Here is a 19790-nt window from a genome sequence, read left to right on the forward strand (position 1 = left end):
TAGTGGAACCGTGACCTAGGCCTTTGTGGCGAGGGTCACCGGAGATTTAGGTGAGGCGCCTTCGTGGCGTTCGGTGTGTGGTGTGAGTACCGCATCTTGGGGTGAGGCCTTTGTGGCGTTGGTGTGCATCGAGCAACCACACCTCAAGGTGAGCCTCTTGTGGCGTTCGGGAGCACTAAGCAACCGCACCTCTCCACCGGAGATTAGCACTCGCAAGAGTGTGAACTCCGGGATAAATCATCGTCTTCCGCGTGCCTCGGTTATCTCTATACCCGAGCTCTTTACTTATGCACTTTACCTTGTGATAGCCATCGTGCTTGAAGTTATATATATCTTGCTATCACATACTTGCTTGTATTGCTTAGCATAAGTTGTTGGTGCACATAGGTGAACCATTGCTTAGAATAAGTTGTTGGTGCACATAGGTGAACAATAGTATATAGGCTTTGGGCTTGACAAAGTAAACGCTAGTTTTATTCCGCATTTGTTAAGCCCATCTCGTAAAAGTTTTAAATCTCCTATTCACCCCCCCCTCTAGGCGACATCCGTGTCCTTTCAACTCCTCCCCTCACTTAATTGTTGCTTGTCAGATCTTCTACAGCTTTACTCTTGAGCTCTTGCTCTCATGGCAGCCACAGAAGATCCCAGATACTACCTCCGATTCAAGGAATAAGGCGCTCTCGTCTTACGTGTTTTTCGTTTGACTAAGAATTACTTCAAATATATAAAGATTGTTTGTATGAAATTATCATCATTAGAAAGTGTTTTTCAATACGAATCCAACGATTTTGTTGCTTAATTGGTATGGTCAAAGTTCACCTTGGAATACGCGTGCGCCTTATTCTTTGGAACGGAGGTAGTAGAAAATTTTCAATCAGTCAAGTGTGTGGCTGATATGGTTTCATCGCGAGAACTCTAGAATGACCATGGTCTCGTTTTGGCGCGCATTGGTGCAGAGTGAATCCAAGAAACGTCAACCGTTAGATCAATTAGCTTAGGAACTGATGAGTGGTTGAGATTTTCCATGTGAAACAAATCGACGGCTCATAGTGGGTTGCTATTTGGCGTGAAGGCTAGTCAAAATTCAAAAACTGACGGGAGTGGCGTTTTGGCACCCGGGAGCGTATGCTTCCGGTTTTTAAACTTTGTTTTAAATGCACTTTTGAAATGTTGAAAAATTTGAACATAAAATTTAGTGGATACATCTCGAAATTTTACACGTTCACAAAGTGGTTTCACAGAAAACCGACGTTTTAAGTATCATCCGCAAAAAAGACAATTTTTTGTGTAAAAAAAGTTATGTACAAGACGTTTTATTTGTCTTTTTCACACAAGTCACAAAAAATATCGGTTTTTTCGTAAGACTTGATATGCGCACGTAAAATGTTCATACGTAAGAGAGAAAAAATTTGTTTGATTTTTTTGAACATTTCAAAATGTTTTTCCGGTGGCAGGAGCATATGCTCCCATGTGCCGAATTGAATTTACGAAAACTGACGTATTATATAGTAGTATAGAAAAGAAAGAGTACCCAAACGACTGTAGAGAATCGAATAGTTCCTGCAGTTTTCTAGTTGGGTTGGGGTAGGCGGTAGGCCCAGTGGTTGCCCGATAGGCGATAGGCCCAAAGCTCGGCAACATTGGAAGAAAAAACAAAAAATCCGTCGACAGCAGGGTTCGAACCTGCGCGGGCGTAGCCCAACAGATTTCAAGTCTGTCTCCTTAACCACTCGGACATATCGACTTCTTGTAATTTATTTCATATCAGGATACATATATCAAGGACAGTACTAAGTGACTTCGTTTGAAGTTTCTGTGATTAAAGTGCTCATCTCTGGCAAATTCTGTGACCAACCATGCGATTTCCTCTACTTCAATGCTATGATTCTAAAGGATTTTCAGTTTATGAGAACATGGATTTCATGTACTGCTAACTTTTTTTTTTTTTTGAGCAACGCAACGGAGGGCGAAGAGCCCACCTGAAACTTTTTCATTAATTTCATGGAAAACGGAGGATTACAAGCAGGGTTCAAGCCCTGTCAACACCGAAGAACACTAGGGGGTCAGGGGGGAGAGGGACGCACACCAAGCAACAAGGGGAGCACACATGGAATTGTTACAAACTCAAAACACTTTCTGAACACACATGGAAATAACTCAGTCACCAATAATTAGCGATGCATAGTTTTGTTTACTCTAACTAGCAGCCTCAACTGCTGCAGATTACACATCAAGCCAACATAGGAGCGGAAGAACTCGGATAGGCGGGTACCATACAACCTAAGATTGAACTGCAGCTATGTAGCACCATAGCACTACGATTACAATCGATCTCCATAGGTAATGTAATCTATATGCTCAAGAGGACCATATCTTCTTTCACTAGATTAAACTGCAGCTACATAGTACAACACTACAATTACAAACCTCCTCTCACAAGGATTCTCTCTTCTTCTTGCTCTTGGATTGCTTTGCCAAGAGACCTGAAAGTCCTGTCAATGCAAATTTCTTCCTCTTTCCTGAAATCCTTTCGGGGCCAGCCGTTTCCTCGGTGCACATAACTGCACTCTTCCTGTTGATAATCTGACCAAGTGAGACAGTTGGCAGCTCCCCCGTTTTGTCGTCCCAGACGCTTTTGTCATATCCATCAGGCCCCGTTAGCTTCATGGTCAGTATCTGCCCAATTGACAGCGTTGGCTTGAAGGAGGAACTACTTGAAACATCAGAAACCACATCCATGCTTCGTGAAAGTTTACGGCGGTGACCTGCGTTTTTGAACTTGGGAGAGCCACCGATAGATCGCCTTTTGTGTCCACTTTGAGATCTCCACCTGCGAACAATGTCTTCGACGGCAAGCTTGCCATGGTTAGCAGCTTCTACCCTCTCAAGGGCCTCTTGTAGTGCCTTCTTGCATTCTTCAACATCTTGCTTAGCATCTTCTAGCTTTCTGACCGAGTCAGACTCTGAAGTGCTAGCTGCATCTACCTGCAGCATCGCCTCTTGTAGCTTCTTCCTTGAGTTTTGATCAGCCTCTTGAGCTTTGGAATACATCATGGAATACTCTTCCACTGAAAGCGTCACTCCATCAGACACACTGCTGCTGCTGCCTTCGGAATAACTTTCACTGCTCAGCAGAGCTTTGATGTCTGCGAGCGCAATAGCCTCTGCTGCTCTCGCTGCTTCCTCCATCTTCTTGGCTGCAACACACCTGGCCTCAGCAGTGCCAATGCTAGCCTTCGCATGCTCGATTTCTGCAGTCAACACCGCAGCTTCAGATTTTGAAGCATCTGCCATACTCCTGAGCTGCGTCACCTCAGATGCCATCTGCTTGATCTCAGTGAAAATGTCTGACGGGTGCTCACGTCTCGCCTGCAGATCTTTCAGAGTCTGCAGCATCTGCGATGTCTGATCCAGCTCATCCTCCAACGAAGAAATCAAGGCGGCATCTGAGGAAAGCTTCTCTCGGCCGCTCTCAAGCAGGGTTCTCTCCTGCGTTATGCTACCCCGCAGTGACTCAACTGTGGCTCGGATCGCGGCCAGGTCACCAGTAGTTCGGTTTAGGCTTTCTTTGACCAGCTCAAATTCCACGATAATGTTTTCAGGTTGCTCTTCTACAGATTCTGTCAGAAGAGATTCAGTTCCTTCGTCAGACTCCTCGGCTGTGGGAGGTGTTTCAGCTTCTTGGCTCCGTATCTTGAGTTTCAAGTCTGCTATGATTTTCTTGGTTGATTCCAGTTCCTTCAGCACATCCAGTGTTTCCCTCTCTTTGATGAGCAGCTCATTTTCTAGCTGTGCAGTCTGCTCCTCTACACTGACAACTTGTGCAGTTTCTTCAGATAGCTCATGGTCCTGCTGGAAAGAATACACAACAAGAGTGGAAAGGAAGAAAATATTGATAAGAAACATGAAAGGGACAACAGAAATATTCAAGAAAAAAGTAGTTGAAAAAGAAAGAAGTCCATATAACTTCTTTCGTTGAAAAATAAGGCCATGGAACAAAATCAGATCTAGCAGTGCATACGGACTGTGACAAGACAAATGGGGAACCTTAAGACGAGTTTGTTGTACAATGTGCGTTAAGATGATAATGCCAAGAACTGATTGAAAAAAGAAACAATATGCAAAGAGGGTGAAGTTTCTACAGGATACAATACAAGCGAAAATTAGAGGAATTTTCATACTTGGTGAGGTCAGCGGGTTTAGTGAAGATACTACTTAAGGCACTACTGGCAATCTGCTAAATGGCCTGGCCATAGCATCAATTCGCACAGGTGAGTGATTTGCAGAATGAGGTGGCGCGAACATGGTGGGGAATGTCACCTTGGTGTTGGGGGGAGCGAACATGCGCTTGATGAGGTTGGAGCTCCAGGCGGCGCTGCCGCCGAAGCGGTCGACGGCCTCTCGCACCGACTCGAACGGCGCGGACGTGTCGATCTCCGCTCTCCCGGCGACGGCGACGGCCGGAGCTGGGCATGCTTCCTCGGCACCCATGGGGTGAATGCGTAGATTTCGCTGTGGCGTGGAGACTGGTGGAGAGTGGAGAGCGGTCTGCAAGAAGAAAGATTTGGGAGGGAGGGAAAGCCGGTTTTAATGGGGAAACGAGACTTGACCGGGGCCGGGCGCTGCAGAAGAGCAGAAGGAGCCGTTGCCCGTTGAGTTTTGATGCTTTGGATTCACCCGGGTACCCCACCCCATCCTTGCTGGCAGCACCGTGCTCTGCGACCGTGAAGAACGGAACAAAACAGAGCAGGTCAGGAAATGCCCGTTGCAAAGGCTGGAGCTCGCACTCGCAGGGCAGCAGCAGCCGGCAGGTGGAGTAGGCCACAGCTGTTTTGGTGCGCAGCCCGAGAAATAGACAAGGTGCTCAATAGATCTCATAGTCTCTCTCCCAGCGTTCTGCAAAGTTAAAACTGCAGACAAACTTTAAAAGTTTGAAAAAATATATGTAGAAGAAAAAAAATCAACATTTATAATATAAAGCCAACATTACGTGGTAAACTTAGCCATTTAACACCAAACCTATTTTCCATTAGGTGCCATACTTAGCCTTTGGCAACACTCTGGATGCTCAAAGTGTAAACAAACTGTTGTAAATTTGACTTTGACTAAACTCAAAGGCTGGGTAATTACTCCCTCCGGTCCTATTTAATTGACTCAGATTTAGTATAAAGTTATGCTAAATCCGAGTCAATTAAAAGAGACTAGAGGAAGTATAAACCAAGGAAGTATACTCTTAAAAGTAAGGATAATAGTAAAGTTAAGGTCTAAGTATATGTGTTGTGTTTATTTCGAATATTCTGTATCATCTTGGTTGTATTTCGACTCTAAGTTGTCATAGGTGTGGATATGTTGCGGGTAGTTCAAGTCGGACTCTAATAGCAAGTGCCTCTTAAATAATGTGGGGCTCGTAACATATGTCAACTTGATAGCAACATACGCGCAAGGGGAGCCGACGACATGTGTCGCTGCCCATGGCGGTCGGTGTTGCAATATAAGAGGGGAGGAGCACTCGTAATCAGGCCGCCAGGAGTAGGCGAGCTCGCCGAACCTCGTTAACAAATGTCGGTGTCGTCATTATGTTGTGATTACTTGATCCTCGGTAAATCAGATATGTGCCTACGATGATAACAAGTGGTATAGAAGTGAGGTTTGAAGCCTACAGATTGTTGATCTAGAGGACGAAGAAATTGTAGCGTTCTGATTGCAGTCGTTCGCGCGGATTCACAAATCAAGGCACTATGATGTTTGAGACCAGCTGGGCATATTCACATCACTCTCCTGAGGCTCCTCAACTTCCCGGGTCGTTCGCGCATGCGACTCCGGAGGCTCCTCAACCTACTCCCCAACACACCTTCGATCTTGGCCTCTTCCGGATATCGCCGCAGACGATGCCTGCACTGGTGGCGGTGCCCGCCTGTCAAAGACGGGTGGGAAGGGAGGCGCATCCCGGCAGCCGACCCTTTACGTGGAGTAACGGCGATCTGGGGGCGCAGGTGGCGGTGCCGATCTGTTTTGCACGCTGTTGCTGAGGCAGCGGGGTGACGCGGCAGGGCCAGCCATGGCGGTGCGGCTAGGCGTGGTAGCGTTGGAGACGTCGACGAGATCTGCACCTTTTTGGGGCTGGTACGAGGCGTTCCTCCTCCTCGGCCTGCTTTGCGTCTCGCAACCGCGAGTTTCTCCTACTCGGCATCCCGACAACCGACTCTTTGCGTGGAGTGACATCGGTCTTGGGGCGCAGTTGGTGGCACCGATCTGTGTGCACGCTGGCACTGAGGCAACGAGGCGAGGCGGCGGGGCTGTCCATGACGGTATAGTGGTGAGGCCAGGCGCGGTAGAGGGGGAGACGCTGACGAGTCCCGCGCGGACCCGATCTGGGCCTGTTATGGGTGATGCATGTAAAATGCATACATGAATTTTGTAGTTTATTGTGCTAAAATCCTTATTATATTGCAGTTTTATTATATTTATTGGTACTAACCTATTAATAGTCGCAAAAGTGCACAAATTTTTGTTTTATACTTTATTGTGTAGGAAATAGCTAATATGAAAGGAAATCGGTCATTATGGTGAAATATGGAGTTTGCTGAAATCCGCCCTGTAGTACTTCTTCCGAAGATGGCCACGATAGGCCCCGAAGACAGCGTCAAATAAAAAAGTACCAATTGACAAAGTTGTGGAGAATTTTATGCTCTTGCTTTTAGAAATTTGACCCAATCGGACTCCGGATGCTCCCTGTTCGACCATATTACTGAAGGGTAGAGAGACAGTTTCGGGAACCCAAAATTATGTGACGTGATTGACTTAAAATCCTTCCATATTTGAGGATAACGGCCAATGTAAGATTTGATGGACTCATAAAGGACAGAGGGGAGTCCTAACAAGGTTCTAGAGGTGCCCAAGAGCCCTTGGATCAAAGGGCATCCATCCCATGGGTTTGAGTAGTGACTTGTTCTTGGCAATTGTAAGATACTCTGTGATGGTTGCATATAAGTATTTGTTATATATCTTCTATGATAATATTTTGTACTGATATATGAGTGCACACATATATCAGGGGATGCATAAGGTTGTCATCGTTGCATGTTGATAGGGAGAGGGACAGCGGGAGGTGACAGAAACCTTGTCCTAATTCTTAGATGCATGTTGTATTAATCATGATTAATCAAACTGGGGTTTTAATTATGGGGACCTTTAAACATACATCGATGGTTGAATTTTATGTCTTAATAATTCCCTTGTTTGCTCTTAAGGATCAATCACTAGGGGTGTATTTGCTCGTATCCATGGCTATATCTTTCTATGGCTCCTCTCTAGAAGAAATAATAATAAGACTACCTTTGTGCTTCACTAATTATAAAAACCACACACATGAAGTAGCAATTTGCTAGAACAATTACTCCCTCGAGTTACTCCACTTCACTTACCTTCATCTCATTGCATTTTACTATTGCACTTTACTTTCCTTGCATTAATTTTACTCATTGCATTTTATTTTTCAGCACTTATAGTTTCTAGTAAAAACCTCTATACACACACCATATTCCCTAGCTTTGCATAGAAGTGGGTTATAGGGCTTTAGAGAATAGATAGTTTACCTTCTGCTACTCGTGGGTTCGACATTCAAATACTTATCGAATTGTACTGTGGTGATCCCCTGCACTTGGGGGTTATCAGCCGCCAAGGAGGGGGAGAACCTCCTCCACACCAGCACCAAGTTCAAGGAAGAAGAATGGGAAAGGGGCCGCTAGCCCCTAGGGCAGCCGCCCTTCTCAAAGGGCGCCACGCCGGCGCCGCCTCATATCCTCCACGGGCTTCCCCTCTTCACTAAAGTCTTCATCAACATCCTCCATCTACACCTTTGCAATCTCTTGGCAAACATGATGTGTATTGCAATCTATCACTTTCCCATGATATTTTGTACATCTATGTCAATCGGGACCTTTAGTCCCGGTTGGAGATACCAACCTGGACTAAAGAGGTTGCGGAAATATGCGGCAGGTGCGAGCCTATTTAGTCCCAGTTGGAGATACCAGCAGGGACTAAAGGTCTACAGACCGGTTGGTGACACCGATCGCGACTAAAGGCTTTCTGGGTTTTTTTTGCTCCACCCCTTGGATCACCTTTTTTTAGTATTATAAAATACAAAAGAAAATGACAGAAAGTTCAAAATTAAAAATCCTTTCATATGTAGGTAGGTTATGCGATCTAGTTATTATGAAAAATAACAAACATGGATTCCGACTTATTTTTGCAAAAAAATGTTTTTTCTGTACGAACTCGGAAAAATGCTTAATATATAAAAATGTATCTACGCACAAAGTTATATCCGAATTCAACGACCTACGGTTGCTTAGCCAATTTTTAGACTGCCAAACTGCCAAAGGGAAATATGAAAGAAAATCAGATTTTAGGTTTTGCCAAAAAAAAATTGTTACTTATTTATTCAAGATTATTATTACTGCATTATTTTTGTTCATTCAAATAATTATTTCAAATAAAAACAATAGAGAAGTGTGGCATCGTGACAAAGAGGTAAATATGATTGATATGATACTAATATCAATAAGGTGCGCTGATGTATTTAGAAGCTTGTCTGTAAGGAACTCAAAAGTTAAGCGTGCTTAGGCTGGACTAGTTTGATAATGGGTGACGGATTGGAAAGTTTGACCATGAGTAAGTTCTTTGACTAGAGATTAAGTGTAGTTAGAGATCACTAAACTGGTCAAATAACTAACGCTCAATCACACTCGACACGTGGACCAACTGGACCAACTGGGACTAAAGGTCCTCTAGCTCCAACCCTCGACTTGCCCCACGTGAAGGCTTTTAGTCCCGGTTTGTGGACAACCGAGACTAAAATATGGGTCCTTTAGTTCCGATTTGGTAGTCCCGGATGGGTAACTAGGACTAGAGCCTGTTCCCTACCAAAACTATATATAGACCATTTTTCTACTAGTGTACATATACCGTTTACAACAGTTGTATCGGAGATATTGGTAGTTTGACGTGATGCATCTTGCTGCTGGTTAATTAACTTAGCAAGCACATGGAACTAGCAGAGGGTTGGTTAGTGGTAGATCACCTTCATTTCGCACCCGGATGGTTGCTGAGCAGATCAATGCAGCAGCTCGCGCGATTAGTTGCTAGCAGCCGTTATGCATTGGCCAAAAAGACGATACCGATTAGTCAATTCGTTTAGCAAAATCCTCACCGGCTCAACGCACTTGATCTATATATCGACAGAGGTCTCTTTTTTTCTCACCTACTGTTTGGAAATCCTGAATATATTCCGAGCAAAGTCAAACATGCACACAAACTTTAGTTAGCTAACTGAGCATGCCTTGCTTTCTACCTTAATTATTGAGATCATCATGAGCAACGTACGCTCGATTTGCCAGAAACGAGCATAACGACGATCGAGGCAATTGGTTGCGCTATATAAGCACTTGTCGCCGTGCCTTGTGTCCTCACTCTTCATCCTTCACAGCGATCGATCACATTCAGACTTCAGCAAATTCAGTTGATCTGTACTTAAAGTACTGCAGAAGTAGTACCTCGATCGTACGTAGGCATGGCTTCTCACGGCTGCTTCTTTGTGGCGATGATGGCGTTTGCTATGCTGGCCACGGCGAGCAATGGCCAGCCGCTGGTTCCTCACTTCTACGACAAGGTGTGTCCGGCGGCGCTTCCAGCCATCAAGAAGGTCGTCGAGGAGGCTGTCGCGGCGGAGCCGCGCATGGGCGCCTCGCTCCTGCGCCTGCACTTCCATGACTGCTTCGTCAACGTACGTACAAACATACACGCGTGTCTATGCATTTGAAATTCTTGGACTGGTAGACACATTCGTGTTGACGCACATTGCTATTTGTGTGCTTGATTCAGGGGTGCGACGGGTCCATCCTGCTGGACGACACGCCCTTCTTCACCGGCGAGAAGAACGCCGCGCCCAACGCCAACTCCGTCCGAGGCTTCGAAGTGATCGACCGCATCAAGGACGCCGTCGACGCCGCGTGCAAGGGAAACGTGGTGTCCTGCGCCGACGTCGTGGCCGTCGCAGCGCGAGACTCCGTCGTCGCGCTGGGAGGGCCGTCGTACGAGGTGCCACTGGGCCGGAGGGACGGGCGAGCGGCTAGCCAGGCGGCGGCGAACAACAGCATCCCGGCGCCGACCTTCGACCTCGGCCGCCTCGTCTCCAACTTCGCCGAGCACGGCCTCACCGCGCAGGACCTCGTCGTGCTGTCCGGCGCCCACACGCTGGGCTTCTCCCGCTGCACAAACTTCCGCGACCGCCTCTACAACGAGACCGCCACCCTGGACGCCTCCCTCGCCGCGCAACTCAGGTCACGCTGCCCGCGTGCCGACGGCGACGGCGACGACAACCTCGCGCCGCTCGACCCGACGCCCGCGCGGTTCGACGGCGGGTACTACGCCTCGCTGCTGCGCAGCGGGGGTGTGCTGCACTCGGACCACCAGCTGCTCGCCGGACCCACCGACGGGCTCGTCAGGCTCTACGGCGCCGACAACGAGGCCTTCAGGAGGGACTTCGCGGTGGCCATGGTGAGGATGGGCAGCCTGAGCCCGCTCACCGGCATCAGTGGCGAGATCCGCGCCAACTGCAGGAAAGTCAACTACTAGCATGCATGTGTGTCAATGCTCAATGGTTCGCGCGCGCGGCGACCCTGGTTAGCACTTGGCCGTTGAATTTGCTGTGTCCGTCAAATCGAGTGGGGATTTTTTCTTGAAGCATTTGTATTTGTTGGATTCTTGGGCTTTAGCATTTCATTTGATTACGTTTGTGGGGATTTTGTAAGTGGAAACAATGTTCCGGCTACTTATGCTTATTACGTACGTTGTACAGTTTATTTCACTCGGATGTGAACTAGTTCTCGTCTTCTTTGTAGGGTGTAAACTACCTTAAATTTCGTGAAAATGTGGAAAACGATTTGAAACTCCTTCCCAGTGCATTCTTGGCTTCTTGCAACATCTCAACATCATTTCTGAATAGCAGTGTGTTATCTATATATAATATCAGAAATGTAACTAAACTTCTTGTATAAACAAAATTCTTGTTCACTTTTGGTGAAGTCGGGAAGGACGGTCCCGGGGGTGCATCCTGGACATATGTCACCAACCCTCTGGTTGTGCCTTGATGGTGAGCCTGCTCTCGTCTTGTCACTCATGGTCAAGGGAGTTGGGCACCCCAGCAAGCCACTGTGAACTTGTTGCACCGCCCTGCCCGCTCGCGCAACACCTGTGCGGCATGCACCATCCCTTGTACTGTCCCCTTGTAGTATAAAAGGAGGGCGTTGAGTTGTAGAGAAGGTTATGCTTGGAGGAAGAGCGGAGAAAAAAGTTGTATCGGAGGTGTTGGAAGAGGGAGTCTCGGCTCCCTGTGTAAGTTGTTCATCATCAAGGAGATCAGACAAGCAGGACGTAGGGATTTGGTAAAACAAAAAACCTGTGTCTTTGTGTCGTGCTTGATTCTGTTTGCAGCGCCTAGTTCCCTCTAGCCGAACAAAAAAGGGGTGTGAACCCTCGGTCTCCGCCAACTTAGGGACACGAAACTATGCTTCTATTTGAAAAGCGACACACCGAAGATAAGTGTTCTATATGTTGGTGGCGGTGGCGAGAAGACTCATTTAAGTCTACTTTTGTCGCCAAAAGAAGCAACCTCGCCGATGAAGAGGAAGACCGCCTATTGGATACCCTTTCACCCGCCAATTCCTTTATTGGCGTGTCATTTGTGACTCGGTTGACCCACTCTAATATTGTCAACAACAATATGGTATGTTTCTCGAACTTAGTGATGATTTCCTCCATTCTTTGTGTTGGTCTTTTGACTATATTTCTCTATATGTTTTGCATCCACTATGGCATCTTAGAAATTACCTAAGAAGATGATTTTCTTCATTGGATCGTTTTATGATCAAGGCTTAGCCGAAGTGCGTCTTAGAGCAGTGTTAGCACTGAATTACGTACAAGAAAGAGAATGATGGCCGTATATCCTTCAACAGAGAGGCGTGGTGGGCTTTCCACATGGATGAACTTGATCTTCAGATTAGTAGATGAACCTAGTGCTTAAGAAGTTGTTCTGACCCTACTTTTCCTTGTCTAAATCAACATTTCACACAAGTGTTTCTTATATAAACATTACAAACAAACCAGTAAGCTTTCAGCCAGAAATGTGGTTGTTGGTAGGCACAACTATACAGTATCGTTTCCTTATTTTTTTCAGGATTATACAGTATTATATATATCCTTATTTTGTGTGGGAAACAAGTAGACCATGGGAAGGAGAAATGACTGAATCTGAATCCCTGCAAGGAATTCCAAGAAAGGCCCAATAAGCACATCAATATGGCCTTCACGTTGACACCTTATTCGGTTCCAGTAAAGTTACCAGCCCAGCTGCTTTGCAATTGCAAACGCCCCAACCACTTTCAGTTGTCGGGCTTTCACTCAATTCACCTTGCCACAGTTGAGCCGGATCTCCCCCTGGGCGCCCGTGAGCACGCCGATGTACGTTGCCCATGTTCACCATGGCCGCGGCGAAGTCGGAGCTGAACTGCGCGGCGTTGGAGGCGTAGGTGTTGACCAGGGCGTCGGTCGAGCCGCCGTTGAAGAGCTGCTGATCTGAGTGGAGGAGCCCCTGCTGCGAGAGCAGGTTGCCGTAGTAGGCGTTGTCGAAGGAGTCGGGGGTGGACACGTCGAGCGGCGCGAGTGTGCCGTCGCCATTAGGGGCAGACTGCGGGCAGTTGGCCTGCAGCGACGCCGCGTACGCCGGGGCGATGTTGGAGTCGCCGTAGATCCGGCTCCGAAAGTTTAAGCATGCCGCCCGCCCGATCGTGTGGGCTCCTGCATGCACGAGTGTACAAGTTTGTAAACTTACGGGTTCGAGGGCATCAATTCGCAAAAAAAAAAAAAAAAAAAATCAAGAGCATCGCATTAACAAAAAAATATATTAATGACATCACAATGTCCATCCGTATAACTTAAACTTTCCTTATGTTTGATGTAAGCAATCAACCATAATCTTGATTTATCCTAGCACTATGCAAATTATAAATTGAAGATACCAGATAAATCAATTTGTAATTTATAAATTGATTGACCGAGAGATACTAAACCTTAGATCACATATATTCAACAAAACCTAAATCCAGATGGTGACTCATCGAGCTATGTCAAACAGTTTTCATTGAAAATCACCAATGAGAGCATAAAGATGTACTCCTTGGTCCTAAAATATGTATCTCAACTTTTTCTAGACACGGGTATTTATAACTAAAATACATCTAGATACATCCAAATCTAAATAAAGTTGAGTCACTTATTTATGGATGGAGGAGGTATTATATATGTGAAAATAAATATCTAGAACACAATTTTTAATTAAAATTGCGATGGGCATGCATGTGTGTCGCCTCATTGCATTATGAAGCCAGCACCTTCCTTGTGACAGTTGCAGAAGCGTCTCTACCCATCAACCCAGCCCAACCTGATACCAACACACTGACTTACCAGGCATTGGGCCCTCTCTCCCCAAAGGACTAGCCTGTTAGGAGCGGACACCTTTAGCCTTATAAGTCGCTTATGTTCTCCTCCCGTAAAAGGTATGGGACTAAACCCGATAAATCTCCCCCTCACATATCGGTCACCATGGGCCCGCTTGATACAAAGTTTCTAGACTACCAACCAAGACCAATCACCATCAGTACAGAAGCAATTCACATCCGGAGACCTGGGTTATGATACCAATTGTAACAGTTGTTGGGCTCTCTACATGAGTATCTCAACCCATCAACTCAGCCCAACCGAACACCAACACAAACTTTAATCAGGCCTTGGGCTGTCTCCCCTAGAATTTTGTTAGGAGGGAACACACTCAACTTTATAAGTTCTATCCAGTCTCGTTCTGCAACCAATGTGGGACTAAACCTAACACTCCTCCTTCTTCTACCTCTCGCTCTCGCTCCTTCCCTATGCATTCACTTCTTTCTCAGGCGCTCACCCTACCTTCCGTTCTTCTTGCTCACTACACCGCTTCTCCTCCTTTATCTTCTTTCTCCGTTCTTCCTTCTCTACCTCCCCATGCTGGAATTTTTTGAAACTAAAAACAGCAGCATTCTACTGTGTGTACTTAAATTTTTATTTTTTCCAGAGTACAATATTTAGAGAAGTACGAGAGAGAGACTAATTAAAAGAAACGGCTTTCAGTCCACGAGGAAGATGAAAAGCATTGCCAGCCCTCCTCCATTCGTTCTCTAAGACCACGAAGCGAACATCCATTTTCTGTTAGAGCTTATTTTAAAATATCATGTGCTGCAGATGCCCGGGGTCAGTACTAGTCACATGTCGGTGTAACGATCAAGCAAACGCGACGACGTGTCGTAGAATTGATCTTTCCGGTGTAGGGTTGTTAGCATGCATGTCATTTTCGCAGTGAATAATGTGGCTACAAGTCTACCTGCATGTGGCCGAGTGGCAAATCTGACTAGACTAGACATGTTTGGTTTTCTCTAACGGAGCATGTGCCATGTCTTTTCATCCATAACTAACAGTACTCCATTAAAGATTGATTTCGAACTTTAGACCGAGTAAACCATGCAGCAATCAGTCAGCACGCAGAGAGCTTTCGAAAATAAATAATTCAGCGGAAATGATTACGGCGATTAACTACCTGAGAGCGCAACCATGTCGGTGACGCTGAGGCCTTTCCTGGAGAAGTTGCCGACGAGATCAGCGAGGTCGGAGGTCGGCGGCGGGAGGTCCCTGTTCGCCTCGGAGAGGCTCGCGGTGGTGGAGTCCCTCCTCCCCAGCGGAACCGTGTACGACGGCCCTCCTAGCTGCAACCGTGCGAGCAAAACCGATGTCAATGTCGGGCATCGATTCGCCTGAAGTTTTACCAGGAGTAGTGTCTCGAGCTTACGGCGACGATGGAGTCGCGGGCGGCGACGGTGAGGATGTCGGCGCAGGAGACGGTCTGCGCGCAGACGGCCTCCACCTGCGCCTTGACGTTGTCGATGACGTTGAGTCCCCTGATGGAGTTGCGGTTGGGGAACGCCGTCTGCTCGCCGGTGAAGCTGGCGTTGTCGTTGAGGAGCACCGACGCGTCGCATCCCTGTCACGCGCGCACCACGACACATGGAGGCCAGCTTACACGATGTTAGACCGACATGATACTACTAGTGTGCATGCTATGCTACACAATTGATGCACACGTCACACTCATGTCCGTATCGATCCCAGCCAGCTAAAGCTACAAGTCGGCAGCTGGCTAGCTACTGCATGCAGCCGTTACTTTCACGTACCACATCATGATCAAATTGGAAATTAAATGAGTAGCTAGCGGGTACAGAAGTTCGTATGCATAGTCGCCGAACAAGATACGCGCGCCGAAGGAGATCAGACACCATATATGAAAATATAGGTTAAGAAAGCAAAGATAGTGCATGCATGGTGTCATGGTGAGAAATGTCTTTCTAGCGTGTACACTAGAGATAGTGTGCACTTTTCCACTATGTTTTCTGGAACACGATGGAACTATATATGAAACAATTCAGCACAAATAACAAGATGGAACTATGAAACAATTCGGGACAAATCAACAAGCACATGCTCGCTATCTAGCGGTAGAAACGCCGTGTTCCATCCATCCATGGTAGAGAGCGGTGATTACTTACTTGGACAAAGCAGTCGTGGAAGTGTAGCCTGAGCAGGGAGGCTCCCATGCGAGGCTCGTTGTTCACCGCCGCCGTCACGGCGCTCTTGATCGTCGCAAGGGCGCTCGGGCAGGACGCGTCGTAGAACGTCGCACTACAGGAATGGGGCTATATGCCGAGGGCCGGGAACCCTCGGCGTAGCATGCTTTGGCCCTCGGCGTAGGCTATGCCGAGGGCCGCCCTCGGCATAGCTCCTCGGCGTGTAAGTCCCTCGGCAAAGGCACTATCGCCGTCGGCGTAGCCCGGCCCTCGGCGTAGCACGCTACGCCGACGGCAAAACCCTCGGCATAGACTTTTAAAAAATTTAAATTTCCCGTTTCCAAAAAAATTCAAAAAAAAAAAATCGAAAAAAAAATATTTTTTCTATATGCCGACGGCAAAACCCTAGGCATAGACTTTTAAAATTTTTAAAATTTTAATTTCTTTTACACAATTTTTTCCTTTTTTCCTTTTTTTTTTCTTTCACCCAATACACTTTTAACTCTAACTACACTTAATCTTATGTCAAATTACAATCATGGTTAAACTTCCCAGTCGGTCACCCATCCTCACACTACTCCAAGCCTCAAGACGCTTAACTTCTTGGTTCCATTCGGATGAGCTTCCATTATAGAATTGACACCTCTTGCCGATAATAATAGCATATCAACCCTATTAACCCTTGAACCGTGATGCACACTTCTTTATTTTTGAATCCCAAACAATTACTTAAGTAGACAACAATGAATATATATAAGTAATAATAATATTGAATTCAAATAAAAATAAAATGATTTTATTTTTTGGTCTTTTTTCTATTTAATATTGAATAATTAATATCTTTAAATCGGAAAATCAAAATTCCACAAATAATATGTCTAAATCGATCAGAAAAATGAGAGGAATCTAAATATAACATACATATCATCATTTGAACCTAAAAATTAGAGGAATCCAAATATGACACCCAATTTGCCATGTGGCCAAAACAGCCCCCTCGCGAGATGCGAAATGGCCGTATCGGGCGGGCCGGTGCACCGTTCGCCAACACGCTAAACGGACAAAAATTAGCACATAAAGTGATGTGTTATAGACATAAAAACATTTTTTGCGGAATTTATTGAGCGACGGAAAGTGTACCCCTAGTTCAAATCCGGTCGGCTTCCAGCGGATTCGGCGGGACACCGCAGGAAGCCGCATGGATTCCCAGATAGCTAGCGCGCACATATGACATGTGATATGTGGTGCGAAGGCGGTGTCCTACCACTACGCGGAGGTCTCGCCCAATACTAAAATGCGCCCATGTAGCTGCTTCACAAAATAAACCCGTTTTGGCACCCCGAAAATGAAAAAACCATCGCCCATCGGTCGGATTGGAAATCCGCTCCCGGGGCCTTGCTTCCCATCCCAGGGACCACGCACATGCCAAATATGGCCTCGTTCCGACAAACTATGCGGTGTCACGGGCCGTTTCCTACTCATTTGCCCTAAAAGCCATAGAACTCCGGACGTGATAGCCCCGTTTGTGAAGGGTTTTCCAAAATAATTGCCGTATCCTAATTCCGACTTTTGGAGTGGTTACTAGAACACATAAAATGACGCCATGCGGCTCCGCGGGATTTTCTCGACTTTGTTTAAATTGTCATTTGGCCAAAACGGGCCCCCACGGAGATGCGGTATGTCCGTACGGCGCGCCGGTGCACCCGTTTACCATCGCGCTAAACGGACAAAAAATGGCACATAAATTGATATGTCATAGACCTAAAAACATTTTTTGCGGAATTTATTGAGCGACGGAAAGTGTAGCCCTAGTTCAAATCCGGTCACTTTCCAGCGGATTCGACGGGACACCGCAGGAAGCCGCATGGATTCCCGGATAGCTAGCGCGCACATATGGCATGTGATATGTGGTGCGAAGGCGGTGTCCTACCACTACGCGAGGTCTCGCGCAATACTAAAATGCGACTTATGTAGTTCCTTCACAAAAAAAACCCGTTTTGGCACCCCGAAAATGAAAAAACCATCGCTCATGGGTCGGATTGGAAATCCGCTCCCGGGGCCTTGCTTCCCATCCCAGGGACCACGCACGTGCCAAATATGGCCTCGTTCCGACAAACTATGCGGTGTCACGGGCCGTTTCCTACTCATTTGACCTAAAAGCCATAGAACTCCTGGACGTGATAGCCCCGTTTGTGAAGGGTTTTCCAAAATAATTGCCGTATCCTAATTCCGACTTTTGGAGTGGTTACTAGGACACATAAAATGACGCCATGCGGCTCCGCGGGATTTTCTGACTTTGTTTAAATTGTCATTTGGCCAAAAGGGGCCCCCACGGAGATGCGGTATGGCCGTACCGGGCGCGCTGGTGCACCCGTTTACCATCGCGCTAAACGGACAAAAATTAGCACATAAACTGATATGTCATAGACCTAAAAACAATTTTTGCGGAATTTATTGAGCGACGGAAAGTGTAGCCCTAGTTCAAATCCGGTCACTTTCCAACTGGATTCTAGCGGGACACCGCAGAAGCCGCATGGATTCCCGGATAGCTAGCGCGCACATATGGCATGTGATATGGGGTGCGAAGGCGGTGTCCTACCACTACGCAGAGGTCTCGCGCAATACTAAAATGCGCCCCATGTAATTCCTTCACAAAAAACCTGTTTTGGCACCCCGAAAATGAAAAAACCATCGCCCATGGGTCGGATTGGAAATGCGCTCCCGGGGCATTGCTTCCCATCCCAGGGACCACGCACATGCCAAATATGGTCTCGTTCCGACAAACTATGCGGTGTCACGGGCTGTTTCCTACTCATTGCCCTAAAAACCATAGAAATCCGGACGTGATAGCCCTGTTCGTGAAGGTTTTTTCAAAATAATTGTCGTATCCCAATTCCATCTTTTGGAGTGGTTACTAGGACACATAAAATGATGTCATGCGGCTCCGCGAGATTTTCTGACTTCGTTTAAATTGCCATCTGGCTAAAACGGGAACCTGAGAACATATAAGAAAGTGATTGAATTGTTTCTATATTAACATGTTATTCTACATGATTCAAATATGCATGATTTTGACATAAACGGATAGAGGATGTTTTTCTGAACATTTTGATACCTCATACGCATTTTTCTCGACATCATATGAATTAGTTATGATTTTTACAAAATTAGACAAATTTGAAAAATAGCCTACGCCGAGGGTGGCCGCCGGCGTAGCCCCGTCTACGCCTAGGGCCAAAGATATGCCGAGGGCTGCCCTCGGCGTAGAGGTCGCTACGCCGACGGCCACGTTTCGCCGAGTGTTGAAAGGGCAGGCTGGCCTGGCCGGGCCATACGCCGACGGCCCCGACTTTTGGCCGTCGGCGTATAGCCTGGCCCTCGGCATAGCCTCCCATTCCTGTAGTGTCGCCGACAGCTGCGCCGACGCCGTCACGGCCAGGCCGAGAAGCAGGATCGCCGCGATGGGATGACCGACGCTGCCGGCGGAAAAGGCCATGATCATCTGATGGGAGGTAGGGGCCTGATACAAAGATCAATGCAAGTGCCTAGCTTCCATGCGTATATATAGCCACACCGCTCTTGTGTGGGTGACTCGAGTGCTCTACACCTCGTGGCGTGATGGAGCTAGCTGAGGTTCCAAATCTCCATGGCCCACTGGATGTCTACTACCTTAGCTTGTTAATCTTTTTTTAAGAGGCTAGCTGGTTAATCTTTTTTTAACAGGCTAGTAATGGTCATGCTCAGTGATAAACAACTAACTACTTTTTTTCTTCTCAAGAATCAGCAACAACTTGACAGCTTGCTAGTACAATAGTACGTACTTACAATTAATCGGGCATGTGTTTGCTTGAAAAAATTGAACAAACGGAATCCTAATTAACATAAACAGTGGTCCGTCGTTTGATCACTGTGTTTCTTTCAGAATATGCCATAACTCATAACCACACATGTGTCATGTGTGCGTGCCTGAATGCCTGCTGGCTTTTGTTGGATTGGGGATTGACATGAACGTCTGAACATATGCAATTAAACATTGGTGCGTACATACATACAGTAATTTAGCTTAATTTGATCGATAACTCAGCTGAT

The 19790-nt window shown here is 46.6% G+C and overlaps 2 protein-coding genes, 1 non-coding gene and 1 pseudogene across 3 annotated transcripts; 1 reads left to right on the plus strand and 3 right to left on the minus strand.

The window, feature by feature from the left end:
- Nucleotides 1-1662: 1662 nt before the first annotated feature.
- Nucleotides 1663-1744, minus strand: TRNAS-UGA. Its single transcript has one exon. It is a non-coding gene; the product is annotated as a tRNA-Ser (tRNA).
- A 689-nt stretch (nt 1745-2433) lies between these two features.
- Nucleotides 2434-4491, minus strand: LOC124695501 (WEB family protein At2g38370-like). The gene is made up of 2 exons (XM_047228341.1): nt 4321-4491; nt 2434-3852 (listed from the first exon to the last, which is right to left on the minus strand). Exons 1-2 carry the CDS (start codon nt 4489-4491, stop codon nt 2434-2436), a joined length of 1590 nt encoding a protein of 529 aa, XP_047084297.1.
- Nucleotides 4492-9601: 5110 nt separating this feature from the next.
- Nucleotides 9602-10635, plus strand: LOC124698209 (peroxidase P7-like). The gene is made up of 2 exons (XM_047230720.1): nt 9602-9784; nt 9883-10635. Exons 1-2 carry the CDS (start codon nt 9602-9604, stop codon nt 10633-10635), a joined length of 936 nt encoding a protein of 311 aa, XP_047086676.1.
- Nucleotides 10636-12122: 1487 nt separating this feature from the next.
- Nucleotides 12123-15809, minus strand: LOC124702307 (annotated as a pseudogene).
- Nucleotides 15810-19790: the final 3981 nt, after the last annotated feature.

This window comes from Lolium rigidum, chromosome 3 (genome assembly GCF_022539505.1).
Source record: "Lolium rigidum isolate FL_2022 chromosome 3, APGP_CSIRO_Lrig_0.1, whole genome shotgun sequence".
Taxonomy (NCBI): Eukaryota; Viridiplantae; Streptophyta; class Magnoliopsida; order Poales; family Poaceae; genus Lolium; species Lolium rigidum.

Coding starts and splice junctions, on each gene's coding strand:
- LOC124695501 (XM_047228341.1), bottom strand. CDS start 4,491: ATGGGTGCCGAGGAAGCATGCCCAGCTCCGGCCGTCGCCGTCGCCGGG. Junction 3,853..4,320: donor TCGCTCCCCCCAACACCAAG/GTGACATTCCCC, acceptor TATTCTTTCCAG/CAGGACCATGAGCTATCTGA.
- LOC124698209 (XM_047230720.1), top strand. CDS start 9,602: ATGATGGCGTTTGCTATGCTGGCCACGGCGAGCAATGGCCAGCCGCTG. Junction 9,785..9,882: donor TCCATGACTGCTTCGTCAAC/GTACGTACAAAC, acceptor TGCTTGATTCAG/GGGTGCGACGGGTCCATCCT.